At 36.4% G+C, this 14,905-nt stretch overlaps 1 protein-coding gene across 1 annotated transcript in view; it reads left to right on the plus strand.

The window, feature by feature from the left end:
* The window catches only part of CHN1 (chimerin 1), a 94,853-nt gene that overhangs the window by 23,689 nt on the left and 56,259 nt on the right, over positions 1 to 14,905 (plus strand). The window contains exons 4-6 of the mRNA XM_063400485.1: positions 1,699 to 1,754; positions 8,271 to 8,302; positions 9,175 to 9,288. Of these exons, the coding sequence (XP_063256555.1) occupies positions 1,699 to 1,754; positions 8,271 to 8,302; positions 9,175 to 9,288 (202 nt within the window). The remainder of the gene's footprint in view (positions 1 to 1,698; positions 1,755 to 8,270; positions 8,303 to 9,174; positions 9,289 to 14,905) is intronic.

The following is a 14,905-nucleotide window of genomic DNA, read 5'->3' on the forward strand; positions in this document are numbered from 1 at the left end:
AGAGGAATGCGTTGTTTGACTTCCCTGGCAATAATTACAGCAAGGAAGCTGATGTTGAATAGTTTGAATTGCATATATCAGTTAGAGGAGGAGGGATAGGAATCTTGTTTTGTAACTTAGCTAGTCAGCCTGCTGTGTTTCTTACTGGAAGAGGAGAAAAGTATTGCCACTGGTGAAAAAGAATTTCCTTTCAGAAAATCTTTTCAGCCTGGCTTGAAGTAAGCTGGGAAATAGTTCTCAGTTTTCAGCCAGTTTCTGTGGAGCATGCTGGTTGTGGGTCTCCACTGCTTTTTTGTGAAATTCAGAAAAATATTAACTTGCTCTTTCATGTTACTTTTTTTCCTTTGAACTTGGCTCTGCAGTTCTCAGAATTAGATGTGGACAAGGTCGAGTGCCACCAAATACAGCTTTTACAATAGAAGTTAGGGAATCTATGTGCTGGCAATACAAGTGGTCATGCTATGCTAAAATGATAATTGTACTTTTATATACCAGTGTACTGTTCCTCATCACTTGCAAAACTCATTTTTGTATTACCAGCCCAGCATGGAAATGACTGATTTTAGTAGCAACAGGAAAAACCATTAGGTATTTTTATTTAGAACAAAGGAATGTTTATTTCCAGTTTCTTATCATTCAGTGATCATTGGGCATCTTGCCATTTTCTCCATTCCCATGTAGGTTGACACATAAATACAGAATTTGCCAGTGGAAAAGACTTGGGATCAAATGAGAATCGTAATGAAGTCAAATTGTATTGGTTAAATTAATGTATGGTCTTATTATCTAAAGAAGGTGACAGCACAGTGTGGACCTTGGTATTCCTACTAATGATTGAAACATAACTTAATTTTAAAAGATTGCAATTCCAAATGTGCATTTGCCATTTCTACTGTACTATTGAAATACTAACTTAGTGATGACAGCCTCGTTTTGAAGGTGACTTGCCAAACCAGATTCATTTGGCCTAGAAGTTGAAAGTCATTCCTTTGGGATTATACTAGAAAGTCTGCACATACTACTAGCATTAAATTTATATCTGGTTGCAACGATCTGTTCTGGCTTGATGAAGCTTATTTTAAAAATAGAGAAAAAGGAGGAGGGAAGATATAAATGTAAATGTATGTCATAATTTGGGCCTTAGCTGTTTACTACTCAACTCATTATGTCTTTAGATCTGCAAATACGAAGGCCATCAATCTCTTTCCTCAGAAGGGTCCTCACTGAGCAGTGGCAAAGGCAGAGGGTTATCACATATTAGTGCATATTAGTGCACAGTTCTGAGTGATTCTGGGAAAGCCTTCACATATTGCAGGTGACTGGGTGTGTGCCCAGCATTGTAGGTTTGGGCTCCATCTGCTTACTGAACAAAGTCTGACAGCAGCCTGATTTGACATATAATGAACTTTAATTTGTGTTTATCATGATTCTTTTTCTTATCTGTTTGTTGGAAACTTGTCTGATCTCACATAGTTATTCCGTATTACTTGATCAATTGTAAACAAAATCAATATCCCATTTTGGCTTGCAACATTCCCTTTTTCTGACCACTTATTAGTAAATTCCTATATCCTTGGTAACCTTGAGTTAAACTTTGCAGAAATTCTCCTTTATTTAAACCACCATGTCTAATGTTAAAATGCCTAACTTACACAATGATTCTGCATTAATTAGAATTTAACTTCTGCCTCCTCCCAGTGTATCAGTTGCAACAGGAAGCTCCCCATCCTAGAAGAATAACCTGCACTTGTGAGGTAGGTACCACACAGTTTGATACACTCTAGTAATTCTGTGTCTGTACTTAATTGTGTCCAGCCCAAAGAGGGGTTCTTTGGGATTCTTTGTGCTGAATTTAGATCACAAGCAGGATTATTTGACAGAATTAAACAGGCAGTTCTGTGTCGTTTTTTCAAAAGTCCAACTATGATTCTATGAAGTGGTCTGTCAATTTTCAAAATAAAATATAGAGATTTAACAGAAGTGAAATACTGCATTTAATGGAAGCACTTGTTTTCCTCTGTTAATCTGATATTTCTAAAAAAGTTATAGCTGTAGCTTACTGCACTTAAGCAAGATACAGCTATAGGAAAGAACAATACATGATTTTTACAAGAATTATAGCAAAAAGGTTTGTTTTGACAAGGATTTCTACTGTTAATGAGAGGTATCCAAGCAGAGGTATTCCAGTTTAAATTGTTTTGCAGATATCTTAGGTACATCAAATAAGGTTGGATGGAGATTTGAAGGAAAGATAGCTATAGAAGATAAGATCCAGGCTGTGAAAAAAATGGAAGTTTTTCCAGTTTTTTATTCCCATTGAAACATTATTAAGAAAGTTCTGTTCTATTCTGAGTATTCACTATGGTACATTTTTTCTTTACATTAATATACAAAATATCTGAAGTCTTGTAAAAGCTTCGTATTGCAATACAGGTTAACGATTCACAGTGCTCACCTGGATAGGATAAAGTATTTTATTCCTTGCCTCCAATGGATTGTGCTTGTTGTTGTAAAGTGCTGTTGGATAGTTGCTTTTTCCTTCCTCACCTCAGAAGTATTTCTACAAAAGGTGGGAGTGGTGCATGTGTGTGGTTATGTGTACACAGGCATATTGTAAAACCTTGAAGAGGTTTTTGGTAGCCCTCTGACACCTTGAGATGCTGACATCATGCCTGCACAATCACTGGAGCCTTTTATTTTCTGAGTCCTGCTATTGTTTATTCTCATAGTGACAGACTTACAGTGTAATGCTCATAAAGTTGCCTGACTTGTGGTGATGGGTGAAAATTTTTGTTTCTTCAGTTAATGCTTTGAGCATCTCATTTGTGAATGTTTTAATTCCCACAGTAGTAGAACCTTCATTTTTCTGTATATATTTTGATTTCTTTGAAAGAAAAAAAATAAAAACAACAAAGAAATGAATAAAAAAACCCCAAACCAAGCCATAATTGAAAGTACCAGCACAGTTAAGGAAACCATACAATGCTTAATATGACAATTGTAATTATTTTTGTAATTATTTGACTGCACAAAGTATATGTACTCTGTAGTCAGGGAGAAATTGTAAACTGATAAAAGAGTCTGGGATATTCAGTAAGATATGTTGGCATTATATCCCAGGCTGGTTTGGCTGCAGAGAAGGGCTTGGGGGTCCTTTGTGCTAGGTGGTAAGAGCTCACAAGCTAATCTCATACTAAGTTTTTCTTCATAGTATTTCTTAGAATGATCTTAGCTGATCCAGTCAAGCAGAGACATAAATATGTATTCAGTGTCTGAAAATTGAAACTTTTTCCTGCCTCTGAGGTGATGAAAATTGTTCAGCTACTGATCAGATACAAATTGTCCTCTTTTTAGGATAGAACAAGAAACTTGCCAGCCAAATATAAAAGCATCTGTCTAAGTCTTCAAATACAAATCTCACTATTACAACTTTCTCATCCTCATTTTCACTGAATTTAAATTCTGTTCATCAGAAAATTTTATTACCTCTAATAGAGATAGTAAATTAAAAAGTTGGGCTGATTTACATAGTAAATTAAAAAGTTGAACTGGTTTACAAAGGAAAACTTGCTATGGGTGAGTGGTGGCCTCTAGCCTGTTACAGTCAATGGGGGATTTGCAAAAGTATCACAAACAATCAAAACACTGCTAGATCCTGTCACCAGAGAAAGAAATGCAACACATTCGTGTCTGTAATGTCATATTTCTATGAATTTATTCTAAAACAAGATTATGACATATGACAAACTTTAAGTAAGTGTAGAACTATCCCTGTGTCAGAATGAACAAAAAAATGAGACATGTTTTAAAATGTTTTAAAATGTTTTAAAATGTTTTAAAATGTTTTAAAATGTTTTAAAATGTTTTAAAATAGCTTCCTGAACTCTGCACAGTAAACCTGTGTCTGCACCATGGACATTGTTGTAGAAACTGAGAAATAAAAGCTGCAAATTTAGAAACTAGTGAGAATAGAAGTAAACACAAAACTATGAAAGAATCAGTCAGGTATTTAGATGCAGAACAGAGCATATTAAATACACATTTTAGCATTGAAGAATTAGTTTATTAAAAAATAGTTCTTGGAAGCTAACTTTTAACTAATAAAGGTAAAATTGAAGAAGTACATTATCAGTGTGCATTTTCCTACTTCTGCATTAATTCTTTATATTCTTCAGATAACAGTTTTTCATTATAAGTGTCAAACAATTTATGCAGCTGAGCTTATTTGAAGTGAAAATATATTCAGCGAGCAGTAACTTGTTAACCTTTCTCTCTGGTCTCAGCCTCTCCTGCTTGTGTTGAGCTTTGTGATCTGTTCTTTCTCAGCTGGGTTTCTATTAGCAGCCATGCATGAGTCAGTGGGGAGCAGAATCTTTTCCTAAGTGGTTGAATTATTCAGCTGTATAAACAAATTCATAAATATTAGGAAGAGAATCTTGGTCCTGAGAACACCAATGAGGTCAGTGGGAATGAACAAAATGTAATTTGGTGAGGTATTAGCACATAAATTGCTCTTCTTGCCCTATTGTAATGCACTTGTTGACAAAAGCAGGGGTGATGATTAGGGGAAAAAGCACTTGTTAGAGAATAATTGGAAATCACACCATAAAAAACCCTCAACCCTTTACTTCATGTGCAAAGGCACACATTGTACAAGTGCTGATACTGAGAGCTGCATTCTGCTGAATGACCTACTTAACTTGAAATGGTTCTCAAATAAAAAGAATTCAAGTTTCTGCACTGCTACACCAGTTTCATATCAGAGCAACACACAGATCAGTGGAGAGACGCTGAAGTAAAAAGAGCATTGCATTCATTTGGGATTTTTATTGTGAAGGTGCAGCAGAGCCGAGTCTTTTAATACTCCCTGAGGTTAAAGTTGATGATTCCATAACATTCTAAGGTTATTTGACTTCTACATGAGGCTTGCATGCAAATTATAATATTATTTGTCCAATTAATACTGTATTTCTTACATGAAATTCATATTTGTCGTGTATATAATCTTATATACATGTGTGCATGCATAGGCATATTTAGGGCAGCCTTGACTGATACATGAAAGCATTCCATGAGCAATTTAAAGTGACTATATGAAAAAAAGGAAAGAATGGAGATAATTGAAATCACTGGCTTTTTCTGTCCTTTTAGGAGGCTTCATCCTAATTCAGTGCTAACATTTAACAAGCCTGTTAAACAGCAGCTCTGTGTAGTATTGTAAAAATAGTCAAGACAGACAGAATGAATGGGCATATATAATAAACATCCTTGTTAGAGCTGTTTGTAAAGGAGGCTTTATCTGCATGATATTTGACTTTTTAAATTTCATGATCGCTAAGTTCTTTTCCAAAGGAATGTCTACTGTAAGGTGCCTTCCAAATCTGTCTGATTTGTCTCTTTATAAATCTGGCTTCAGTGCCTTCACACCTCAGTTTGAAAAAATGATAAATTAGGCAATGGTAGATATCTTGTTGATCTTTGTGTTCCTTGATCATAGGGAGGAAACCTTGATTTTTTCCCGTGGCCTCTCCATTAGTGGTATACAGATAAACACATGGAAAACAAATATTTTTGCTAATGCTTTTATTTCCACCCCCCTTTTTTTTAAGTTAGAAGCAATTTTTAAAACCTTGCCAAGCAAACAGCAATAGGAAAATTTTCCCATAAGTAAAAATCCTGAGAAGTAATATGACAGTGTTTGGCTGATCTTTGCTGGATACAAAGGAAAAGTAACACCTGTGGCTGCCCATACTCACACTCAGCAATGCCTTGATCCAAAAATACTGCCAAATCAGGAAAAAATTCTGCAGAGGCTAATGACATTGTCTTTTCCACTATGAGCTTTAGCTAATAGGACCGATTTCTTGCTATCATCTTATTTTAAAATGTATTTCCTTTCTTAGGTCATTTTAGTTCCAGTTTTGGTTTTGTCTCCTTAACTTATGGATGGCAGACTGTGAAAGTTAGACTAATGAAGCTTCTGAACTGAACTGTTTTGCTTTCAGTGCTCATGTGCAAAGGGAGGATACGTGGGTGCCTGTCATTGTCATTTGTAGAAATAATTTTGTAGAATACAGTCTGGCAGGAACTTTTTAGAGTCCAAGGAAACACAAAAGACCAAGAAAGCTGCACTGGTTCCAGTGCAGTTAAGGATAAGAATAAACACTGTGTCTAAGTTGCAAGGGGCACAGTTGGTGTAACAACACCTGTCAGAAGCTTTGTAGAAAGCTTGAGAACAGTGTTTACTCTCTTGCATGGTAAATTTGGCATACAGGGAGTCTGTGTGGCTTTCTCACACACACTGCACTGTGGATGTAACCCACAGTCATTCTGAGTGAATTGGAAGGCCCTGCTGAGATCTGATGGAATTTTCTTAGTGTCTTAATGTATGTCAATACAGATGTCAAACCCTCCTAATATTATCATAAATGTAAAAAGTGATGAAAAAACCTCCAAAACACAAATAAACAGGCAATAAAGCTCAGTGACTTGAGGTTCCAGCTGCACTGAGTCTTATGCAAGCAGTAAGTGTTGCACATCAATATTTATACTGAAGTTATTGCAAGTTGGTAAAACTGATCAGTAGAGACAGTGTTAACAGAAGTGGTTATTTTCCTTTTTAACTCACCATCCACCAAAATTAACTGCAAGCCTAGCTACAAATGTCTGGAACTCCTGTGGAGTTTTTTTTTCAGATGTTTTGTTCCAGTCATTTGCCCGTTCACATTTTCAAGTGTTTGCAGCCTATACTATTAATTTTCTCAGGATTTGCAAGTACTCTGAAGATGCCCTGTCAAGTTACTAATGCATTGCTGAAAAAGAAAGGTTTTGCTCATATAAATTTTTGAGGCCTGTCTGATGAATTCAGTGAGATAAATATAAAATCTCACTAGACAGACAAAATCTTATTCATGACAGGATTCTTCTTTTAACAACTGCCCTAAACTAGTGTCTTGGCTTAAGGCTAGTTTAGAATTTTTACAAGTTTCTATAACAGCAACAATAAAATGCTTTCATTTTTTCTCTATGTTGCTATCTTCTTATTGAAGAAATACCCTACTTTCTTTCTTCTTTTTTGAAATGATCCAGTCTTTTCAGGCCCTTTGAAAACAGCTATCACACCAGTCAACTCTTGTTTGCTGTTATAAAGGAAAAGGAAATATTTTAGAACATGATAAATCTTTCCAGTGATGGAATGTTTTTTCCAAAGTGATGAATCGTTACAATAGCTTTTTATTTGCTGGGAATGTAGAAGAATTGTTATTAGACTGTATATCAGGATGTATGCTGTTTTTTGTTGTTTTGGATATCTGAAGCCTTTATACTCCACTGAAAAAATCTGGAGAGAAGCACTAATATTAGAAGGCTTTTTGTTGAGAAGATGGAAAAAAGAAACTGAAGTGGCATTCTGTGTTTCAGCTGGATTGTTTTATACTTTTGTAGTTCAGGTTGTATAATTGTTCACTTTTACTCCCCAAAGAGTTTCCCCCTTTAAATTTAGCAAGAAAGAATAACCTGGTGGTTTAGATTATTAGCTGATTTCTGTGAGATCTACTGTTCTTCACTCGACTCTAAACCTCCTGGACAAATGAAGATGCATTAAAATACTTATCAGGCAACTTGTACCCTGACACCCCTGCACGTTGTGTTTATTTACTAAGGTCTCTGGAGCACAGACAAGGTGGAGTTACACTACATAACACATGCACACTTGCCTTTGAAGTCTTTTAGGTGATAGTGCAGATCACACAGTTTAATGAAGTAAAGAGGAACAAGACTCAGGCACTTGGTGATTCACTCAACCATTTGCCCTCACTCTGAGGGGCTGTATGGTAGGGGCTTTATTGCAGCAGGGGCACCAACAGCTCTAAATTGAAGAGTTGTAGAGATGTTTCACTGTACTGGTGCACCGGCATGCATGAAATGCAAACTCATTTCCCCTTTCTGGCACTTTGTAAAAGTATATTTAATTAAATATTTAAAAATATTTAATGCCATCAGTGTGTATATGCAGAGTCCTGAGGATGACATGATCCAAGTGGCTCATCCTTTCTCACTCCATTTTAAGCCATTCACAGGTGCAATGTTTTATAAAGGTCTCCCTTTGATTTCCCTATGTTCTAATTGCAGGAGAAATTCTGTTGCAGATTATTTTTACCTGCACTTTGACATTATATCCCTTTCTGGTTTTAATACTATATTGTAGATAGTCCATTTATTGTATAGCTTCTCTTGTTATGAAACATTAAAATTTCTGTTGTTTCTTCTAGGTAGAGAACAGACCCAAATATTATGGAAGAGAGTAAGTAACAAACATCTAAGTTTATCCTGACATATTGGTTAATAAGAGTTACAGAAAAGGTGTCAGGTGTTCACTCTGTGCTCTTTGTTTCTTCTGCATGTTTTACAGCAGTGTGTCTCTCAGATCATTATTAAAGTGCCATCACTTTTGTCTGCCTAAAATTGCAGCTGCAATTTCTGATGGATGTGGTTATCACTGAGTGCTACTTTAAGTGAGAAAAACATACATACCTTTCTGTACTTTCAAGGGATTGTCTTCTTCTATCTCCCTCTCCAACTGGCTTTGCAAAAAAGGTGTTTCTGTTCAAGAAAAAAAGAAAGATATCTGGATCCCAAATGCAATATATGTTCAGTCTGTATGTGTCTTCTGTTTCAGTCTCCTAATGCAAAGATCGTCAGATTTACTGTGGAGAAACAAAGCAGAGCTTACTTATATTTATTTTAGCAAAAGATGTGGAGTGTTGCTGGGTTGTTATATCAGCAATTACTGAGATTATGGCAACTTGCTAAAATCTCAGGGATTGCATAAAATATCCTCAAATGCTTTAAAATGCTTGATTGCATGCCACTAGCACAAAATGTGTGAAGTCAGCAGCAAAAACCAGATTTATTTCTATATATTAAATTGATAGATGTAGATTTAAAAACAATGTACTTGTTTCATAGATATTCGTTCCTAGAAGCTTTTCTAAACCGTTTGAACTTCAAGTACAGACAGAAAGGGAAATTAATTTAAACTGTAGATTCCTGCAAATCCGTCATTTTTATGTTTGTTTCTTTTTTAATTACTATTGTTGGTGCTTTTTAAAAGAAGACCAAAAGGTGATTTAAAAGAGAATGGGCATGTGTTTCAAAACCACTTTTGTTCCTTAGATTCCATGGGATGATCTCAAGGGAGGAAGCTGACCAATTATTAAGTGTTGCAGAGGGAAGCTATCTCATTCGTGAAAGCCAAAGGCAACCTGGAACCTATACTTTGGCATTAAGGTCAGTAATTAATATTTCATTTTTACAGTTATAAAATATTCAGAAGATTTTACTGGGTTGCTGACCTCAGAACACAAAATTCTTTGTGATTGTTTTAATTTTTTTAATCATTATACTTTTTTACCCTTGTTATAGATTTGGTACCTTTAACCTTCACTGCCCCTTTTTGAAGTGTTAAAGTTCCTTATTGTTTGCACCATCAGGATAACAGCAATTGTGGGTTTGCTGGTGGGGCTGCATTTTGCCTTCTCCCACTGTGATACAGATGTGGCCCCATGCAGATGTTGAGAGAGCAGGTGATGAAGAAACAAAAGGCATCTGATGAGTTCCCCTGACTGCTCTGCCATGTACTGGGCAGCTGTGCTGAAGAACACTTGGTTCTCTCTGGTCTTTCCAGGGGGTGGCAACAAACCAGGAGGCCTCTTTGGCTGAGCACCTGTTAGCTAACAGTGCTTGCAGATCTGCTTCTTCATTCTGCAGAGTTCTGGCAAGTGGTCAGCTATAAATAAAAAACTCAAATGAAAAATAGTTGTAGGTTTTAAAGAGCTAAATTACTTTTAAGATGTTGGAGGTTATTTTGGCCCGTGCTGTACACCTAAGTACTCAGATGGGAGACGGTGATTATTAGCAATATTGTAAATCTAAGTAGGACAGAAAAACATTGAAGGAGAAGATGCAGTTATTGAAAGTTTTATATGGGTAAAATAAGATTATAATTAAAATAATCATGTATTGAAATAATAGGATGTGATGAATTAGTTTTTCAGGGAAAAATAAGTGCATTTTCATAGGATATTTGTTTCTGTAGCAATAAGATTTCAAAGAGAAACATTATTGACATTTACACTGACTTCCATTAACAGTGTAAATTTGGTATTTCTTATTAAAATAATACTTAATTTCATCATCTTCTGCTCTGGCAATATTCTTTTAAAGCTAAAAAGAAATCAGTTGTTGTAACACCTGGCTTGAAGGCAGAGCTCCCACCCCTGCTTCCAATGGTGCAGAAGGCACAGGGCCTATAGACTAAGATGAAGCTGTTGAGCATCTTGCAGGATGTATTGCTATAGGTGTTGTTTCAAATGCACCTCCAGTCCAGCAAGTCAAAAGATGGCTTTTTTCCTAGGTTTGGTGGTGTCTCTTTCACACTGTAAAACCCCTTTAAAAAAATAGTATCAATTTTGTACCAAATAGAAAAAAGCATGGATAGTTGTTAGTGATCACTTTGGGAAAAGGTTTCAAATGATAGCAAAGTTGTTATCATTGATTTATTTTGACAAAATTCAGTGTTTGGGAAAACACATCAAAAACTGAAACTGCAGCATCTTGCAGCTGTTTCATTATGTTTAAGTGCTAAATGCCTTGTCTATCAAGGGCAGTGGGTCTAGCTGGCTGGTTTGCTTCCCACAGCAGATAATGCTCTGTTGTCTCGCTGTTGGCCTTCAAAGTGTATGAATGAGAGTGCTAACTCTCATATCTTATGTGAGACTCCATGAACTGTGGATCTCTGTCTTCCACAGACTGGAATTTTACTACTAGGATTTCTTTTTTATCACTACTAGGCAGTGTAGCAGGAGTCTGTGTTTCCACTGACTGGAGGGAGAGTTTTGCTCAGTTTTTGTTTTTCCTCTCCCTGAAATAATAAATGCAGAATATAACCATTAGCCAAAATGCCCACTGACTGTGTTTCTGACATTGTAGCCTCTCTTCAAGACTAGGTCCTTTCTCCAGTGTCTCTGTGCATCCTGACTGTGAGAAGTTTGCTGTGATTGCCATGATGACTTTATGTAGTTCTGTCATTTTTTGAGAGCATCACTTGTGTTTGGGTCACTGCACTGCCAGATGGCAAAGATAGCCCCATCTGCAGTTTAGATAATCCCAGTAGGAATTTAAGAATGTAATTTCCATGGCCAAAACCGGAGCTTGTCAGTAGGATGGTATGTATGAGCAAAACTTTTCCACCTTCAACAGAAGGCTTTGACTGAGTTCAGGGTCACTAACTTCACCCTTTCTCTTCTAGCTCTATGAACCAATTTGGTATTTTTATACTAGGTTTAAGTGCCACTCTGAAGCAGTCATGTTAACTTTAGATATCTTCAGTATGATTTTTGCTTCTCCTTCTTTACCTTTGTTTTACCCCTCTAGAAGGTGTGGGAGGAAAGCAAACTTGGTCAACCATTACATAAAAAAACCAGACACAGAACAGATTCCAAGAATTTTATGAAGTTAACCCAACACTCTAGAGGTGCTCTAATTCTGCAATAACATAGTGACCAAACATAAAATAAAATATCCTTGTTTTCTGATTGGTTTGCAGGCACATTTTGGTAAAAAAGTGGAAAAAAGTTGAGTAACATTTAGATTCATGAAGGTACTATCAACTCTCGGCATAAATACTTGGTTCCCTCTGTATTTCTGTGCACCTGCTCAATCTCTCTCACTGTTTGTTGTGTGATGTGTCAGTCCTTGACAGTCTGTCAGTTGTGATTAGGGCAAATTGGAAACTGCCTATGAGGTGTGATTGCATCATGGCATCCCAGTTCATGGAGACATGAAAGTCTCGTGGTAGCTCTGGGTAGGAGCGGCTGATGTTGAGACTGAGACAGGTTTGTTTCCTGGCTTGTAGCTGCCGATGGTTCTGCTGGGGAGGCAGGCAATTCAGTGAGACACACGGCCCAGCACGTCCAGCTCTGGCAGATGTCTTCTCCCTGTGTTTATGTCAGCGTGCCTGGGAATCCTGAAAAACCCAGTGCATCCAGTCATGAAGAGCAGTGTAGTGAAACAGGATCATATCCCTTCCTGTGGCAAGGTATGATGTCTCTGTAATGAAATGTTTCCACTCATCTTTTCTGAAATGGAGAAGAACAAGCTTTTTGTGATTTGTCCTGAGGACCTAAGCCAAAGAATTCCTCAAATCATCATGGAACACTTTCAGTGTTACACTTGATTCCACCAGCTATTGTAGCTGATGTCCAAAGTCTCAGTGTCCCTACCAGCCAGGACTGCACATCCTGTTCAAGAGGAGCTGCAGCACGTGCTTTAGTTCTTTATTCTCTAAACCCTTCTAAATGAGGTTTTGACCACTGTGAAGCATTAGGCTGTGGTGCTTTTGTAGAACTAGCTTTAGTAGATTTAAAGATCTTGTTCCTGAGCTGCTATGGCTACAGACAAAGCCTAGCTCCACTTAAATGACCAAATATAGGACAGGCAAAATAATACATTTTGCAAGCTTAAGCTGTTCTTAGTGCAATACTGTGGAATTATTAATTGAGTTCAAAGTGAAGATTTTTAATTTTTTTTCTTAGTAAGGTAGAGAAAGTGATCTTACCCAAAAATCTTTCCAGTTTTAAAAGTTGCTATTGAGTTACTGTAAAATCTGCTTTCCACTTATATAACAAGCTGCATTTTGATCGTCTTATGATGAGCTATTTTTGTCTACTTTCATCCATTATTGTGCAATTTGCATCATGACTTTTTTAAAGGCAGACTACCTTTTAAATCTAAATTTGAAACAAAAGATGATGGGTTTTTTTCAGAAAATAAATTTTTCAGAATTTGTAACAGAGGTAGAAGTATGTTCTCAAAGAAAAAGAAAATTATAATCTAAATGTTTTAAGTATAGAAGTTTGACTAAGGATTCAGAGCTGTCTTTCAAATAAAATGGATGTTCAGAGCCCAAGAAGGCCTGTAAAATTGTGTCAGCTCAGATATCATATAAAGGAGAATGAAGCATAAACACGACTGAGAGCAGCAAATCAGCACCCTACTATATTTAATGCCTGTACTTAATCATGGATGCATTCACCAATCTTTACTAATTAATTAATCAGAGAATGCCACTGAAAATGTTTTGCAGTCTAGAGGTTTAAAAAAATTACTAACATGAGAAAACTCTCGTAGATCTATATCTGTGTCCATACATATCAGCAAGTCTCTGTTAGAATAAAAATATATAAAATACTTTGTAATGTTAATTCAATGTTCCAAACAGATTAAAAGAATGAAAATTCTGGAGCTATTAGATCTGCTTTTAAATTTTGCAAGAGAGTAGTACACTGCTTGATGTTAAGACCTGTAGCAAATGACAGTAACAATAGACATGGTTTGCAGTGTAGCCTTTTGTGGTGAAGAGCTTGTTTAATAATTAGGATGAGGATAAAGAGGAAATGGGTAGAGAGTGTACTAGTGGTAGGCGTTGAAGTGTGATGGTACTGCATGTTCTTTTGAGCAGATAGCTGCTGTAGCACATTTAATTGGTTACCATGGTTTCCCTTCCTGCAAATTCTATTGTTGTGATACTGAGAATGAATTGAAATTAGGTTCTGCAGCATGATTTTTTTTAAAAAAGAAGGTAATAATATGAGCCATGATTATGAGTCATGTTTTCTTTATGTTTGGGGATTTGGGCACATTGAGGACTATGTAGCACCAGGAAAGAATTCTTCAGGTGAAATGAATGTCAAAAATTAGTAATCTTTATTTTAGTCAACCAACTACATGTACTGTGCAAATTCATACATACATTCTCAATCCCTGAATTATGAAATTTTGTTAAGAAACTAGCCACTGGCATTTTAAAAGGAGACCTAATTGGTAGGCTATTAGAGCATAATGCTGCAAATGAACCTTTTAAGTTTCAGAGGATGACTGCTCTGGTGGCTGGATGCTGTTTATTTTCAGTGGGCTCTTTTGGGACACATGTGTAGTGCTGTTCCAGAACACATGTGGATTGCTGTGGGGTTAGTTACACGTGTAGAATTCAACATCTGCAAAAGGCTTCTTAAATTCAGAGATTAAAACTGTTGATCTGCATTCTGCTGAAAAGCCTCATTGTACATACTGGGACGTGGGAGAGCAACTGGGGAAAAAAGAATTGTTTGAAACTACTTTCTACACAATAATAGCTGAATTATGTTTTTTGAATTATGAATGTATCAAAATCTGGTCATAGTTTATCCTGCATCTACAGCTGAACTATAAGTAGTCAGAAGGAGCCTAGCAAAACCGTATCTAACTGTATCTCTTCACTTTAACCATGGTAACAGTATCCTGACATCATGCTAGTTGGTAGGAAAAAATCATGAAGACCATTTTAAAGACTAAACTTTGCATATCTTTCTGTGTATTTTTTTTACCTGATTTGCAAATGAAGTGATTGGCAGTAGCAAGGGTTGAATTCAGTTTCTAGAATCCTTTCTAAAATATTCATGCCATACTCCTTGGTTGCTAACTGGAAAAAAAAGCAGGGAAAAGGTGATTATAAATTCTGGAGCTTGCTTTTCTGCTTCAAGTAAAACAATTGGCCCTCTATTTAAATGATCTTTCATGTAAAAAGTTTCTTTCCCTACATAAAATTTCACACTAAATAATTTACCCTGTTAGTTTGTAAATAACATGAAAGGTTCAGCTATCAGTAAACAGCTGAAGTGTCTGCTTGTCATCTGCCTTATGTAAGTGCACCTGGACACTACTGAAATGGCTTCACTTAAGTATTTAGAATAATAATAAATAGCTACTAACCTTAATGAGTAATTAACTGGCTACCTAGGTCCTCCCACAGACTAGAATGCTTTTTTCCTTATGGTTCATGTCTTCTTGCTGTGTTCCTGTTCTCCTT

This window comes from Prinia subflava, chromosome 6, assembly GCF_021018805.1.
Source record: "Prinia subflava isolate CZ2003 ecotype Zambia chromosome 6, Cam_Psub_1.2, whole genome shotgun sequence".
Lineage (NCBI taxonomy): Eukaryota > Metazoa > Chordata > Aves > Passeriformes > Cisticolidae > Prinia > Prinia subflava.